The sequence below is a fragment of the Falco rusticolus genome, chromosome 5 (genome assembly GCF_015220075.1).
Source record: "Falco rusticolus isolate bFalRus1 chromosome 5, bFalRus1.pri, whole genome shotgun sequence".
Classification (NCBI taxonomy): domain Eukaryota; kingdom Metazoa; phylum Chordata; class Aves; order Falconiformes; family Falconidae; genus Falco; species Falco rusticolus.
This window is the reverse complement of record NC_051191.1, coordinates 85,242,858-85,258,128: the sequence shown is the minus strand read 5'-3', so window position 1 is coordinate 85,258,128 and position 15,271 is coordinate 85,242,858. Positions and strand designations below refer to the sequence as shown.

Sequence of the window (15,271 nt, the reverse complement as noted above, 5' to 3'; positions counted from 1 at the left end):
TCTAGCTCCCTAATAACCACGGTGACCCTCCACTGGACTGGAAAGTATTAATAACTGTCTTGCTGAGGAGCCCCAAAGTGGACACCTCCTTTTGCCTCTGATGGGGAGCCCAAAATATGAAAAGGACTTAGGAAATGCCTGAAGTAGCATACAAGCCTATTTTCTAAATTACTTTTCAACCTGAGTTCTGCTGAAATAAACAGTCCTTAAGAGGAAGGGAGGGAATATTTCTGGAGAATAAAAGTTTTTAAAAAGTCCAGTACAATAAATTGTTTAGGGAATGGGAGAAAGAGAAGCGTCTCTATAAATGACCTTTGCATGGCACCATTGTAGATGTAGTAAAAATCATAACAAGTAAGCATATTGGGCTATTTTGCTCAACTTAAGATAAATAGAAGGAATTCTCTAACATACATGAGGTCATAGTACGCAGCGCTGCCCGGCACTGTAACGTTAAATTTGCAGTGTCAGTTCCCCACTGCTAGAGTACTGGTGACTCTACAAGCTGATGTTCGTAAGAACCTTTAAGGATTTCAGCAGAACAAGACAAATTTCATACCCTCTATGGGGTTCCGGTTTCATATACTTAGAATTTAGTGTTCACACAACTCTCTGATTATTTCTCCTTCTTTGGTATGACTTGCTTCTCTTCTTATTTGCTCTTGTACTGCGTGGAGCAAACTTCTGTATCTTTCCTAGCTAGTTACATGGCATTACTTAACTGCCTCTGTGCTCTGATTTTTCCTCCTTTGTTCAAAATTACAGAGTTTATTCAGTAACCTTTTTTGAAGTGCAGGTGACCAGGACGAATATGTTACTCTGTGTTACTTCCCAGTATTTATCCTAGTTTTGCTCTCCCGATTAACAATCCTAATGTTTTTAAACCTGTGTGTAACACTGTATGGTGCTTGACTGGGATTTTCTGTTCTTGTCTCTCCTAGAGTCCTAGACTCTAAGCAAATTGTTTATTTTTTTTCTATCCTCAACTATGCCTTTGTAAAAGAAGACTGTTTTCTGCTATCTTATCTTGAAAATGTAGCTGCTGCTTCAGTTTGTTTCTTTCTTGCATGTATACTCTATTAAATGAAACGTAAACTTTGATAGCAATTGGTCAAATGTGATACTAAAACACAGATAATGTTCCAAGCTTCTTCTTACCTAATTTAGGTTAGAATTTGAGGGGACAAGCATTAGGTTAGTTTAGGGTTTGGATTTTTTTTTCAAGAAGTGAGGTTTCTACCAGTTGCTTGAGTACTAATCCTTTATTCTGATAGACATCACTATTCAAGTTTTGTTGATCATTTGCCTTTTCCTTTATTTTTAAGACACTATAAAACACAGCACTTGGACAACTTCTCAAACCTCATAGGTAAAAAGTATAAAAAGGCTATTTTTAGGCAATATACTGATGCCAGCTTCACTAAACGTCTGGACAATCCTCGTCCCAAGGAAACTGGAATCTTGGGCCCTATTATCAGAGCTCAACTCAATGACAAAGTCAAAGTAAGTAACATAAATTCAGAGATTTATGCTACAACATAGTTTTCTCTTGGCCAAGGACACAAAAGAACTAGTTTGATATGTGCTTTTTGTCAAAAAATATAGCTAATGTTATAAATACTGGCCCTATTGAAAGGTATCATCACAAGTGACAGTGTTTAGCTGAAATTTTTCAGCATTCCCTCTATAGTTTCCATGATTGTGCTTTATTTTACAACATAAACACACTTCATTCACACTCTTTGTAAAATTCATGTTGACACTGGTCCAAAATGGAAGAAAGCTAGACCCAGTTGGACTTCTGGATGGATTTGGATGTGAGGCCAAACTCATGAGCCCCTCATTCCTTACGTTGTTATTTTTTCTGGCTGTTTTAGACAATGGTACTCAGTTCTCATAGTTAAATGTTCTTTCATGGTATTATGAAATGAAACTACAATGTATTTGCATCACAGGCGTATACTACTGTCTCCACTTGTCCTTCTGTTGTCATTTACCGATGCATTACAATGTTTCATGACCTTTAATTGCCACCATGACTCTGTGACTCGGAATTTGAATTTATCATATTCCTTCTTTTTTTCTGGTTTTGACATTTTTGTCTTTTCCTCCTGTATCCTCTATGGGTCTTGGAATCTGGGACAAAATTTGGTTTAAAATCTGTTTAGATTTGGTTTCTCCCATATTGAAGTTTCATAAGAACTTTAGTCAGCAACCTCATATTCCCTGAGGTAGTGTGTGCCTAGTAGCTGGAAGAACAAGTGTTCTTTTTGGATTTTTTTCAGAGACCAGGTTTAAGAAGCTGAACTTCACTCAATGGGCTCTACAAAGCCCAGCAGCAGGGTACCAGCTGCATTTAGACTGTGGGTTTACATTATCAGACAATCTTTAAGATATCCTTTTGCTTTTCCAACACTTCCCAGGCTGAAACCAGGCAAATTTTACTGTAGTCGAAACTCCGATATGTATTCAGACAAGGATTTGCTGAATACTAGATTTATCTTTTTTCATTTGCCTATCAATATAGATTGTATTCAAAAATAAGGCCAGTCGACCCTACAGCATTTACTTCCATGGAGTGACACTTTCCAAGAATGCAGAAGGAGCTGATTATCCTCTGGGTCCCACAGGTAAGAAATTTGTGAATTAGATTTTGCATACCTCTTACTGCTGTGGAGGGTTTGATTGCTTTGAAGGAGATGCTGTGGCTTGGAACGTGCATGGCTGGGAGACCTCCGTTCTATGCACTGCCTCTGCTGACCTGTTGTGTTGCCTTGTAGAGAAACCAAGGTATTATCTGCAAAGTGTGAGCAAACACCCTTTTTTGGTGTCTTAATTTTCTGTTCTTGTTTGTGATTTTAGAGAGAGAGAGAAGTTCGTGCTGAACTTATCTCAGCGGTAGCTTGAAATGGCATAACTGCACCAATTTCATTGCAAGGTGCTCCTATATATATATATAAAGAGAGAGAGAGATGTGTGTACAGAGAGAGAGCCTGCAGATCTATATAAAGATCTGGTTCTGAGTTTGTGTCATTACTGTTCTCCTTTATTTTTAATTAGGCAATGACACCCAGAGTAAAGGAATTGAACCAGGGAAGACGTACACTTACGAATGGAAAATTACTAAAACGGACCAACCTACGGCACAGGATGCACAGTGTATTACAAGGCTCTATCACAGCGCTGTAGATGTTGAGAGGGATATAGCCTCTGGACTGATTGGCCCACTTCTGATTTGTAAAAGTGAAGCACTGACGCAGAAGGGTGTGCAGGTAACATGTTTGACAACCTCTTAGAGAGAGGTTTTGCTTAGATAATATGATTTGATCTACAGTGAATTTGGTTTTGCTCCCCTTCAAGAACGGTTGTGTAGGCAGCAATTAAGCCAACAGCCTTCTGAAGAAATGACTTGAAGAAAAAGTCCTTTAACTGTCCGCAGCCGGAGAGGAATTGTATTCTGATTTTCTTAGCAAGAGCAGCATTTCAACAGAAGGTCAGCCTGACTTGAAAGTCTGTTTCTAGACTTGATAGTAAACTTCCCTGCTGCCATTATATCTTCACACTCTAAAGACATTCAGATCTGAGCTGGTCCCTTTCTGTAACAGATAAAACTCAACAGGGTCTTACGGTCTCAGACATCACTGAATCCAGAACAATGCAAACAGCAAAGGAGAGTTCTGAGAGATCTGTTGAAATCTTGCTTGGCAAAGACTTGAGCATCACTTGGGAGAAAAAAATGTCAAAAGCTTGTCCTCTGTTCAAACCAGGAGACTGGTCCTTTTACAGAGAGCCCACTTGTACACCATCTGTGTATCAGCAGTGCTAGTGGTTTGCTCAGTGCTCCACCACAGCTTGGTTGCAGTAGTAGGACTGTGACCTTGAAGGCTTGACCCCCTACTCCCTTTAACTTAGCCCTTGGATCACGCCTACGGCAGCTCTGGTGAAGCTCATGTTGCTTACATAGTAAGAAAGACAGTAGGATTGTGTCCTTAATACGTGTCTCTGCTCATAAAATGTAACTGCTGTATCGATTGTCTTTCAGAAAAAGGCAGATGGGGAGCAGCATGCAATGTTTGCTGTGTTTGATGAAAATAAGAGCTGGTACATAGAGGATAACATCAAGGACTACTGCAGCAACCCTGCCAGTGTTAAAAGGGATGATCCCAAGTTCTATAACTCGAACATAATGCACAGTGAGTGGGATATCAAGCTGAATATTGCCAAAGCTCCTGTGAACCTGAGTGTTCAGTGACTGCTTTTTCTCAGCTATAGTGCAATCAAGGAATTCTCTAGAGAGTCAGTGAACTTCTAACCATGCCGGGTGGCACCATACAGAAATATGCAATATTTTAGGGACCAGGCTGACTCTGGAACCTGAAGCAAAGGCAGGGGTTATTTGGCTTTGATGTAGCAGCCTGCTGCCTTAGAAATGCTATTTCCAGAGCTGGAATCTCCTTCAAGGCTATTGTGGTTTCAGTCCTGTGCCAGTCTCTTTCTAGGTGCAAATGTGAATCTAGTTCAAGTGGACTGACATCAGAACAGGAGGTTTTAAAAGTCTTGCTCTGAAAATATTGAGACCGCTTTTATTTTGCTTTCCTTTTAGCGATAAATGGCTATGTGTCTGACAGCAGTGAAATCCTGGGATTTTGCCAAGACAATGTGGTTCAGTGGCACTTTTCCAGTGTTGGCACTCACGATGATATTGTGTCTCTTCGCCTTTCTGGGCACTCTTTTTTGTATCAAGGGAAATATGAAGATGTGTTGAACCTTTTCCCAATGAGTGGAGAATCAGTCACAGTGGAAATGGACAATCTTGGTAAGTGGTAAAACTATGGTGTTTGACAGCTCTTCTAGGACTTATTTTTTCTTTTTTTTTTTCTTTTTATCCAGTCTGTAAGAACTTACCTAAATAGGAAGGAAAGCTTTTTAGCTAAACATGGTGCTGGAAAATGTTGAATTGTTCCCCAGTGCAACTCTTGTGTATGGAGTTTTGTTGGCTACACAGACTTAGCCCATAGCATAATTGTATGCTATACTGAGGCTCTTTTTGTTTGTTTGTTTTCAATGAACAAATAGTATTGGGGTTAGCAATGATCACTTTAAAATAATTCTAAGGTAGTCCTTGGAAATAATCCAGTGTCAACTCCAATTTTGCCACATACTTGTCCACCCTGAGCTAGCTAAAATAGGCCAAGACTGTCAAAGTGGCTACACCTCCTCACCTTAGGCTTGTGGCCATTTAGCAATGGTAAAGTCTGCCTGACTGAATTGGATTACTGGTCCATCAGTCTCGATGTCTAATTAGGATTGATACCATATCTTGAAAAGGTGATGTTAGAAACCATGTAGTCCACACTTACGGAATCATCTGCAAAAGGACAGAGATTCTTCTCGATTGAAGGCTGGGAGTGTTTAGTGATCATCCTAAAATCCCATAAGGTTTAGATATCCTTATCCTATTTAAAATACCAAGGGTTTTTGTATCTTTTATCTATTTAAATAGCAAATTCTTTACAACCTCAAAGCTTGTTTTCAGTGCTTGCACAGCATCAAGACCTTATAAATTAAAAATATGTTGGATGTTAAGTGTGTTTAATTGTTCAGGACTAGGGAATCATAAAAACTCCATCAGACTTTATGGAAACCTCCCCAGTAATGAAGTTGTACTTTCGCTTGATTTTGGTATGTGATCTGTTCTTTCCATCTCTAGGGCATGTTTTCTTTTGTGAATTGGCTGTTGTTAATAATCAGAAAATCTATGCAGGTCACTTCAAACTCCGATAAATACAGAAAAATTGTATGTGACGTATTTAATAAAAAAGGCTGGTTTTCTGATGATTAATTCTGTCTATTCCATCATTTCTGCTAGTTCCAAAACCAAGCTGTAACAAGCAAAGAACTTGATGCTGTTTAGGGAAACATTGTATTTTGTACTCTGCAGAGTCTAGTTTCAGATAAAGAACTTTACTTTCTGATTAAGTTTTGGAGCAATTATTAAAACCTTTAGGTTAATCTGAGATTCCTCAGATTGGCAGTTTAATGTTTTGTGTCCAGATGGGAAATGCAAATTACTTTATTCTTTTAAAGATCATTCTTTATGCATTCAGAAGCTTTTAAAATACTACACTTGTCAGATGTTTCTCAACATTGCCTCAGAATGTATTTGTTCTGTTCAGAATGTTCTATCTGGGTGGCAATGTATACAATACTAAGGACAGGACAAAATTAAAACTTTATCTCGAAAGATCCCAGTCTTAGATCCAGGTCTAAACATAGGATCCTTTATATTGTTTCTTTCTTTCTTTTTGATGTCCATCTCTTTCATGGATTATGTTTGGACTTGGGTCCTAGGTACAGCCTAGTCTGTGGAGAAGACCTCCAGCTCTTAGATATATTGATTCATGTGTGCTTTTAATTATTTACATTAATTATTTTTCATATCAATGAGAGCTCGTGGAAATCCCAGATGAGGATTAGCACTCTGCAGGTGCTGTAGAAACAAACCCAGCAACTTGTCCTGACCACTTGCATGATAGGCAACGTTCACTCTGGTAACTACTGCACATTAGAAAACCACTTTTATTTCGATTGCAGGTACTTGGCTTTTAGCATCCTGGGGTACCCCAGAGATGAGTCACGGCATGAGGCTGAGATTCAGAGATGCCAGATGTGACTATGAGGAAGATTACATGTTTGATGTTGTGGATTTCAGTCCCACCAAGACTGATAAAAAGGCAGTTTCTGCCTCAGCTGAAGAAGATGTGCAAGAAGAAGGAGATAAGGAGGATATGGATTATCAGGATTACCTGGCGTCTTTTTACTCCATCCGAAGCTTAAGGCAGGCATCAGGCAATGAAGAAAACCAAAATCTCACAGTGCTGGCCTGGGAACAGTATGAAGGCACTGATGACACGAGGTCTGAGGTGGCAGCTGGCTCAGGTCTGACAGCTGTAAATAGCAGTGAATCCACAAACACCTCCAAGTTCTTAGAAACTCATGTCACTACTCTTCCCCCAGTCAAGGCTGAAACATTCCAGTCAAACCACACATCAGTCACAGCAGAAGAGGACTTATTTTTAGCTGGCACAGGCGATGGAAAGGCTGACTTGGTATTTGAGACGAGAAGCCAAAGCAATTATGAAACAGATCATGGTAACGTGTCTGCAGGTGAACACTTGCTGAGCAGTGGGGAAGGCCAAATGAATGTTGCAGAGGAGCTTCCAGCAGATGGAAAGGACAGTAAATCTGTTTCAGAAAAGAAGCAAGAGGAAAGCACAGGAAGACGAAATTATAACATTAACAGGAAAAGGAAAAAGCGAGCCTCACTGGCTATTAAGTTTTACACTGTCCAACAGATGAATGCCCTTCTAAATCACGTCAGAAATAAAAATGTCTCATTTTCTGACAAGACAAGTGCACCTCATCCAGTGCATCGTGCAGAGAACACATCCGATATAGCCATGGTGGGAGCTGGCCAGCTGCCGAGTGATTATGATGATGAACTGGAAGAGGAGGAAACCAAAATGGAAAATGCCATGCGTGCAGTTAACTTGACCCTTGCTTTGGACCTCATTGTACAGGATGGGTCTAATGCATCCAGCCTCTCTGAACCCAAGCTATCCAAAGATAAACAAGCAGACACTTTTTCTTTAGATCATACGTTAGGCAATATAAGCCCTAATTCCAGCCCTGCACTAGTGAAGAACTTACTAGAAGAGGCATCGTTGCCCAGGGCTGGGAAATACTCATCTAAAATGACAAATGAGGAATGGAATTTGGTGTCTGCAAAAGAGAGTCAGGGGTTAGAGGCAAATTTAGATAAATCTGTTCATGGTAAGTTAAATCATCGTGGCAGAAATGGTACAGCGTTCATAAATAAGAAGCATATGAAGAAGTATCAAGGGTTCTCACATGTAATGGGAGAAAAACAGAAAGGGAGCCACATGCACCCAACTCTGAAAGGAAAGGAGGGGAACAAGAATGATACTTTGAGTACATCTGGAACTTTCATCAAGATCCGAAGGAAAAAAAAGGAATACCCCAAAATGACCCACTTGCTGAGCCCAAGGAGTAAAAAGCCCCCAAAAGTCACGAATCCCATGGCAGGGTTTGGCCGTACGTTGTTTCCAGGCGAGGCCAACAATACGGCACTACCGTGTTGCACTAACGCCACGGGGACACCCGGTGAGGCCAACCGCACAGTGGATCCTAGTAGAGCCGGGCACGGGGAGTCACTAAATTACACGCTCACCCCTCGACAGCTTAAGCCATCGATCTTGATTGGGCTTCCCCAAGAAAATGGAGACTACGAATATGTTACGGAAGGATCTTACGGCGAGGAGACATCCGGTGGTGAATACGAATACCATTACGTGAGCTTTGATGACCCATACACGACAGATCCAAAAGTGAATATCAACGAACAACGTAACCCAGAAAACATCGCTGAACATTACCTGCGTAGCAGAGGGAATGAGAGGAGATACTATATTGCAGCTAAAGAGGTCTGCTGGAACTATGCAGGATCTAAAAAAAGGTTTGGCTAAATAATTTGCTTTAATTTTGTACACCATCCTGTGACAGACTAGCAGAATGTTGATTCACATGCTGATAAACGTAGAAGTATCTGTAATGTGCGATGTGATTCCCAGCATCTCAAGTCACAGAAACCTAAGCATTTTCCATGGGAGGCTGGCACCCCCCTAGAATGTCACAGAGAGATTACAGTAATCAAGAGCAACACAAATAATAACTTCTTTTCCTTTTTTTTTTTTTCTTCCTTAACCCCCTTTTGTAGACTCACTAGAAATACTCATTGAAACAGAATTTTACAAACCCACTGTAAGAGGTCGAGGGAAACTTCCAGTTGGTTTCGTTGTACTTGAATGGCCTGTTTTCCTTCCTCCTTGAGTTCTCGGATTCTGTAGTAGAGACAGGATAGAGACTTCCTTGTACAAAGTCTTCCCGGGAATTTCATGGACTGGCTGATCTAATATAGACAGGATGTGCTTATAGGCAGGATGAATTCACAGTTTCCAGCCCTAACAAGAAGTGGTTCTGGTGTCTCAGTTCTGTATCGTGAAATGGGATAATAGCACTTTCCAACTTCACAAGGCTGCAGTACTAAAAAATATATGAAAGGTGCAAAGTGATTAACCACACTGGTGACTGACTGCCTTATACTTAAAGTAAAAATAAAGCTGCATGAATTACTGCATTGTTGTTCCTACTGTTTAGAGAACTCAGAAGGTGACTGGATCACAAACCATAAAGGTGAATGGGTTTCTTACATTTTGACAGGGAAGACTGGCCACTATGCCACAGAAAAGAGTATGTGACTTGAGAAAAACTGTACTAAAAATTCATTATCTTAATTCATACAAATTAGGATCAGTTCTCACCCTACCAATGTGTAGAATTCCTAGTCGCTCTTCATCAAAAAGCTGATGAACAAGACCAAAACTGCCGCAGCTTCAGGTTTTATCAAAAGCAGCAAAAATAGGAGCCAAGAAGGTTTCATTATACAAAATTCAGCTCCAAACATATATTATTTCTCAAATTTAATTTCTATTTTATTTGATTGATATTTTTCCCTCCACCCTTTTCAGCATTCTTCAAGTTTACTCCTGCCTCATCTGTGTCTGTGGTAAATGACACTTTTTGCAAAAACAGCAGAAAGCCACAGACAGTTTCTATGCACACTTGCAAAATAAAGGAATCCAGTGCTCAGAACTCTGTACAGATCTCCCCAGTGAGGTTTATCCTCAGCTGGTGGGAGGTGAATAGTTCCAGTGAAAGTAAGAGCCCGTGGCAGATACTGTGTCAGTGTGTTGAAGAGCCGAAAACCACCCTTTCTTCCTACCAGATGACTTTGGTTCAGATTCTGCTTTTTGTAGACTTGACAACAAGGCAAGGTTTATAGGAAATGATAATACGTTTTATCAGAATAATAGCATTTTGGTGCTTCTATTTAAGATCTGAGAATGGTGCAAATGCCTGAAAGTTGGTGGTTGTTTTTTTCTTACCAGCTCTGTGTTGCAAAATGCAGATATAATCGAAGTAAAATGTGTTTCTGTTGGCTTTTCCAGAGAAGGTACAACTGTGAGATAGTGAGCACCACCACCTATGCTTTATTACGCTCTGAGCTAAGCTCCGATTCAGATTATAAGTTTAAGTGCTAAGAAGGAAAATAGATCTCAGGTGGGTTTCCAGAGATTAGTTTGGATTTTCCAGTGAAAGCTGACCAAATCTTTGAAGAATCTCATGTACAACTGTAGAACTAGAATTGCTTAAACATTGCAAGGCAATGATTTGTCAGAATCATCTGACATTATTGGTGGTTTATTCTTTATATTTTAAAATGCTTCTGCCATTATGAGTTCTCGGATTTCATCAAGCTGTTATTTCTGATTCAGTGTGTGGGTTTTTAATTGGGGATTTCCTTTCAGTACAATGATGGATGACAAAACCTGTAAAGATGGCACCACGTATAAGGTGATCTTCCAAAGCTATACAGACAGTACCTTTACGACTCTTCAGGATGAAGATGAATATAAAAGAACACCCTTGGCATCCTGGGGCCAGTTATCCGAGCTGAAGTAGACGATGTTATTCTGGTAGGTCCATGTTTTGAATATGTGTACAGGGTAGGGTTCTTATGGTGATCTTAGTGGGACATAGTATTTAATATTGGGACCCATTCTGACATATCAATCTAATGTAAAATGAGATTTAAGTTTAACTTTTTTTAAAAAACTACTTTTTTTTTTAAACCCAGATTGCACTGAAATACCACTTATATATGTAAAGAGAGCATCTTATTTCTTTTAAAACAAATTAGTAAATTTGTATTCAAGATGAATGTATATATATTTGTCCAAAAAGTGTGGGTTTTTTTTCTCTGAAAACTTTTGCTTTAATGGGTTGGTCAGTTCTAATACAAACAAGGATGGAGAGGAACTGTATCCCTGGCAATACAGTGGTATATTTGCATTAGGAAGCACATTGCTGTAGAGTTTCTCTTCTCTCGTCCTTCTTCATCCAGTCTCCAACACACAGGGATGGAATTAGGTGGGAAGAGTAGATCTCACTTGCAGATCTCACTGCTTTCTGCTTATTTCACTGGGAGTAGTGCACAACAGGAACACACTGAGCTACATTTAAAAACATGAGTAAAAGAAAGCGGCTGTTTTAGCTTGGGGAGTGAGTGTCGTTCCCTAATGAGAGGTAAGTAGATCATCACCCTACCTACATACTTCTCTGGGATAAGTGAGAAGCACTGATTTCAGTAAGAGTGGTACATACAGAGGTCTAGTTGTACGGGTTTGTGCCTTCCTTCAGTGCAACTGCAGCAAAGCATGAGGCAGAAACTCCCCAGTTCCCTGCCTGCTGTAACTAAGCATATCCAGGTGTGAAGGGCAGCAGTACAATTCCTAGGAACCCAGTTTCAGTGGAAGACAGGGAGTTAGGCTCATGCTTTCTACTTCTTAATTAACTACCTGCATCAAAGAGGGTGACTGCATGGAGATACCAAAAGCTATCCCTGCAGCTTCACCATGCACAACATAACCTATAATCACATGCAAATCTTGACCCTGGTTTGAGGTCATGGGAATGTATTGTGTTGGGATTTTCGTTTAGGCCTGAATGTGCTGAATAGAATCTACTTATATATATATATAAATATTTTTTTTAGGTTCATTTTAAGAATCTGGCATCCAGACCATATTCCCTCCATGCTCATGGACTCTTCTATGAAAAGTCCTCTGAGGGAAGCATTTATGACGATGAATCTACTGCTTGGTTTAAGGAAGATGATGAGGTTCAGCCAAATAACAGCTATATTTACGTGTGGTATGCAAACAGGCGATCAGGACCTGTGCAGTCAGGAGCAACTTGTCGGTCCTGGATCTACTACTCTGATTTAAACCTGGTAAGAAAATCAAGTAGAAGTGGTAGTGTTGCTGGGGTTGATTAACAGAATCACAGAAACACTTACTTTGGAAAGGGACCAACTAGAAATCACCTAATCTGGCACCACCACCACCACCACCACTCAGGCAGGGTCAACTAGAGTAGGTTGTCCAGGACCGTATCCAGTTGGGTTTTTATATACTCCAAATTGATGTTACTCCTGTGGCTGTAGAAATGTACCTGCAGGCCATGTTTTGGATAGTGATCCTGTCTTTTGGGCCTGATGTTCCATCTGACATTTAATAAGATGTTTGAAGAATTCAAACTGGGGGAACCCTTTGGTTAGCCTGAGCAGGGGAAAGTAAAGGTATAAGGCAACAGCAATTCTGGCATCTGCTTTTAATTTTTAGGACCTGAAAGCATTTCTACAGAATGCTATGGGGTTGTTGGTGTATTTTGGAATAATCCACTTTTACATCTAATATGAATTTATTACCTCCTAGGAGAAAGATATTCACTCTGGTTTGATTGGGCCAATACTGATCTGTCAGAAAGGAACCTTCAGCAATGTCCCAAACAATGGCAGGCACAGCACCCGAGACTTTTTCTCTGCTTTTTATGGTCTTTGATGAAGAGAAAAGCTGGTACTTTGACAAACGTTCTAGAAGACCTTGTACTGAGAAGGCCCAGGAAATGCAGCAGTGCCACAAATTCTATGGTACTTAATTCATTTTACCAAATATTCAGTTTATTGGGGTAAAGGGAAAGGTGTTTGAGGAGGTATCTCAGCTCACAGTGCCTTTGAACATCCATAAATCCTACACGCTAATTATGTAAACCGTTTTTTTTCCTTTTCTTTCTGTCTCCCTCCCTCTGCTCCTCCCCTGCCATCTCCCCTTCCCATAATAGTCATAGTTTTATATGTAAAGATTAGCATTGACTAGAAATTAGTTATTAAAATGAAGAAAGGACATATTAAGCTGAAATTTTCAACAGAAAACTTGTCTCTCACACTTACATATATCTATGCCCCACATTAAAAAAAAAAAAAAAACCAGCACACCACCAAACACAAAAAAACAAACTCTTTCCAGTAAGAAGGTAATACCCTGGAAAGGTTTTGAAATTTTAAAATATTGTAATAATTTGATAAATCAACTAGTTCTACTGAGGAATTCGAAGCAGCTGTAGCACAGCCCTTCATAGACCCTCTCTGTGGATACAGAGGTTTTAGTCATGTTACGGTGAAGTAAGTGGCTGCCTGTTCAAAGGTCGCCCTTTGTTCTCTTTGGAATAATGGTCAGTACCGAAACTCTGTGTTTCTGTCTCTGCAAGATGATGCTTGTGTGCTGTAAGTGATCATGTTTGAAAAAGGCACGTTGAGAAGTGGCATCTGCCTTTTGAAAATGTCACTCTATAGAATCAGTTATAATTGAATATTCAGTTGTGACTATACAGCTGTGGAAATGTACGCTGCATGCAGCACGTTTCGGATAGCCTGTCCTTTCTTTTGGCTTCATGTTCCCATCTGGCATTTTTATTTCTTAAATCTTCTTGTTTTCCTGGCTGCCAGTGTGCAAGGGAGTGCTCAGATTCTCTGGTGAGGTCCACCCGGGTTCTTTTCTGAATTGCGTACATAGACCATAAAATGTGTAGCACTCAGAATTGGAAAAAGTGGTGTTTTTCCCAAATGCGTCCCTTCAGTAGAAGTTTTACTCATTTTAGTAATTGCATTCTAGCAATTTAAAAGACCAGCTTTGTGAGTGGTTTTCCTCACAGTAATTTTTTTTTTTCAGCCATTAATGGGATTACCTACAATTTGCAAGGCTTGAGGATGTATGAAGGTGAACTGGTCCGATGGCATTTGCTGAATATGGGCGGACCAAAAGACATTCATGTTGTTCATTTTCATGGACAGACCTTCACAGAACAAGGAGAGCCAAAGCACCAGCTTGGTACATACACACTCCTTCCAGGTACGTATCAGAGCAAAGTTCTAAGGGGTGACCGTTGCAGTCTGTTGCCATTGAACCAATGTAAAGGTGAACACAAGTTGGTTTTGAGCACAGTAAGAAAAAGTTTGAGAGCACTTAGAGTTCATTTGGCTATGATGGTCAGAAGGAAAATCATCACTTTGAACCTCCCTCGGTGCTGTGGGAGGGGGGAAATAAAGGTGTCATGGCTGTCTTTTAAAACTGGAAATATGAGTAGTTATAGACAAAACTTAAATGCTTGGACAATTGTCTTCCTCTCCGATGAGAAGGGATATATATGGAAAATGAGTAGCAGTAAGGTTCTGTAGCACTGCCTTCTGTTTTCCACTTTCCTCGGCACTCAAAGAATACGTGAGCAGGAGCGAGTTTCTCTCCTTTATTGCATCTCTCTTTTCCTGTCTGCAGAGTAGGTCATCGTGCTGGGCTTGGCTTTGGAAGGTGTCCGGCAGTAAAGGTCAGAGTACTGGAAAAGGGAAGTCAGTAGGATAGTGTCAGCCACCGATCCCTTGTGAAATGACGGATGTACAAGAGCGCAGCAATCCTGTTGCTGTGTCCCCAGGCTGCAGTACCACTGCAGTCTCACTGACAGCTGCTGCAAAATACTATTGGTATTTGGCTCAGTATGGTGGGGGTTTATTTTGTAATGTCAAGATGAGTGCAGTATAGAAGAGGAACAACCAATGTGAGCCCTAGGAGAATTCTTATGTCCAGGGAGGAAGGAAATAGGTTAAAAGCATTCATTAGGCCACAGGATATACTCCTTTGCCCATCACTGTCAGCAGTGAACGTGTCCAATAACAGCACTTACAAAGCCTGTATTGCTAGCCACAGGTGTTTAAAAAAATAAAATAAAAACCAGCAGAATAGGCAACAAGGAGATCAAAATAATGGGATTGGCTTAGAATGATAGGAGTTTATTTTAATGAACATTTATTCACTAAGCTTTTTAAGGCGATGTTTTTCACTGTAACATCTATTATGTTTTTGTTTAAATGGGAACCAGAATTTTCATGTCTGTACTAACTAGGAATATAAGAAAAGCAATGAGGGTATGTACTGTGCTTTCTAAAAAGTGCAGCAAACAGCCTCAACCATATCTGCTTCCTGCTCAATCCTGGGCACTCCTGGCGCACACGGAAAGTGAGAGGAAGGGCCCGTACATTCTCACACACCGCTTTTGGCTTCTTTATGTTACTTAACAAAACACCGGGGCAGCAGGAGTAAGAACTATAATCAGCACCACAGAATTAACATCCTTACATTATGTAATAAACTTAGTAGCACTGTTCAAACACCGTTCATTACACGGCTCAGCACTGTACTTAATGTGTATACATCTGTTGTTACAGACATGCATCCAAGGT

The 15,271-nt window shown here is 40.2% G+C and overlaps 1 protein-coding gene across 1 annotated transcript in view; it reads left to right on the top strand.

The window, feature by feature from the left end:
- Positions 1-15,271, top strand: part of F5 (coagulation factor V) — a 34,824-nt gene that overhangs the window by 11,407 nt on the left and 8,146 nt on the right. The window contains 12 exon segments of the mRNA XM_037387640.1: positions 1,326-1,503; positions 2,528-2,630; positions 3,061-3,272; positions 4,043-4,193; positions 4,604-4,816; positions 6,595-8,536; positions 10,449-10,554; positions 10,557-10,616; positions 11,696-11,932; positions 12,417-12,515; positions 12,517-12,631; positions 13,710-13,889. Of these exon segments, the coding sequence (XP_037243537.1) occupies positions 1,326-1,503; positions 2,528-2,630; positions 3,061-3,272; positions 4,043-4,193; positions 4,604-4,816; positions 6,595-8,536; positions 10,449-10,554; positions 10,557-10,616; positions 11,696-11,932; positions 12,417-12,515; positions 12,517-12,631; positions 13,710-13,889 (3,596 nt within the window).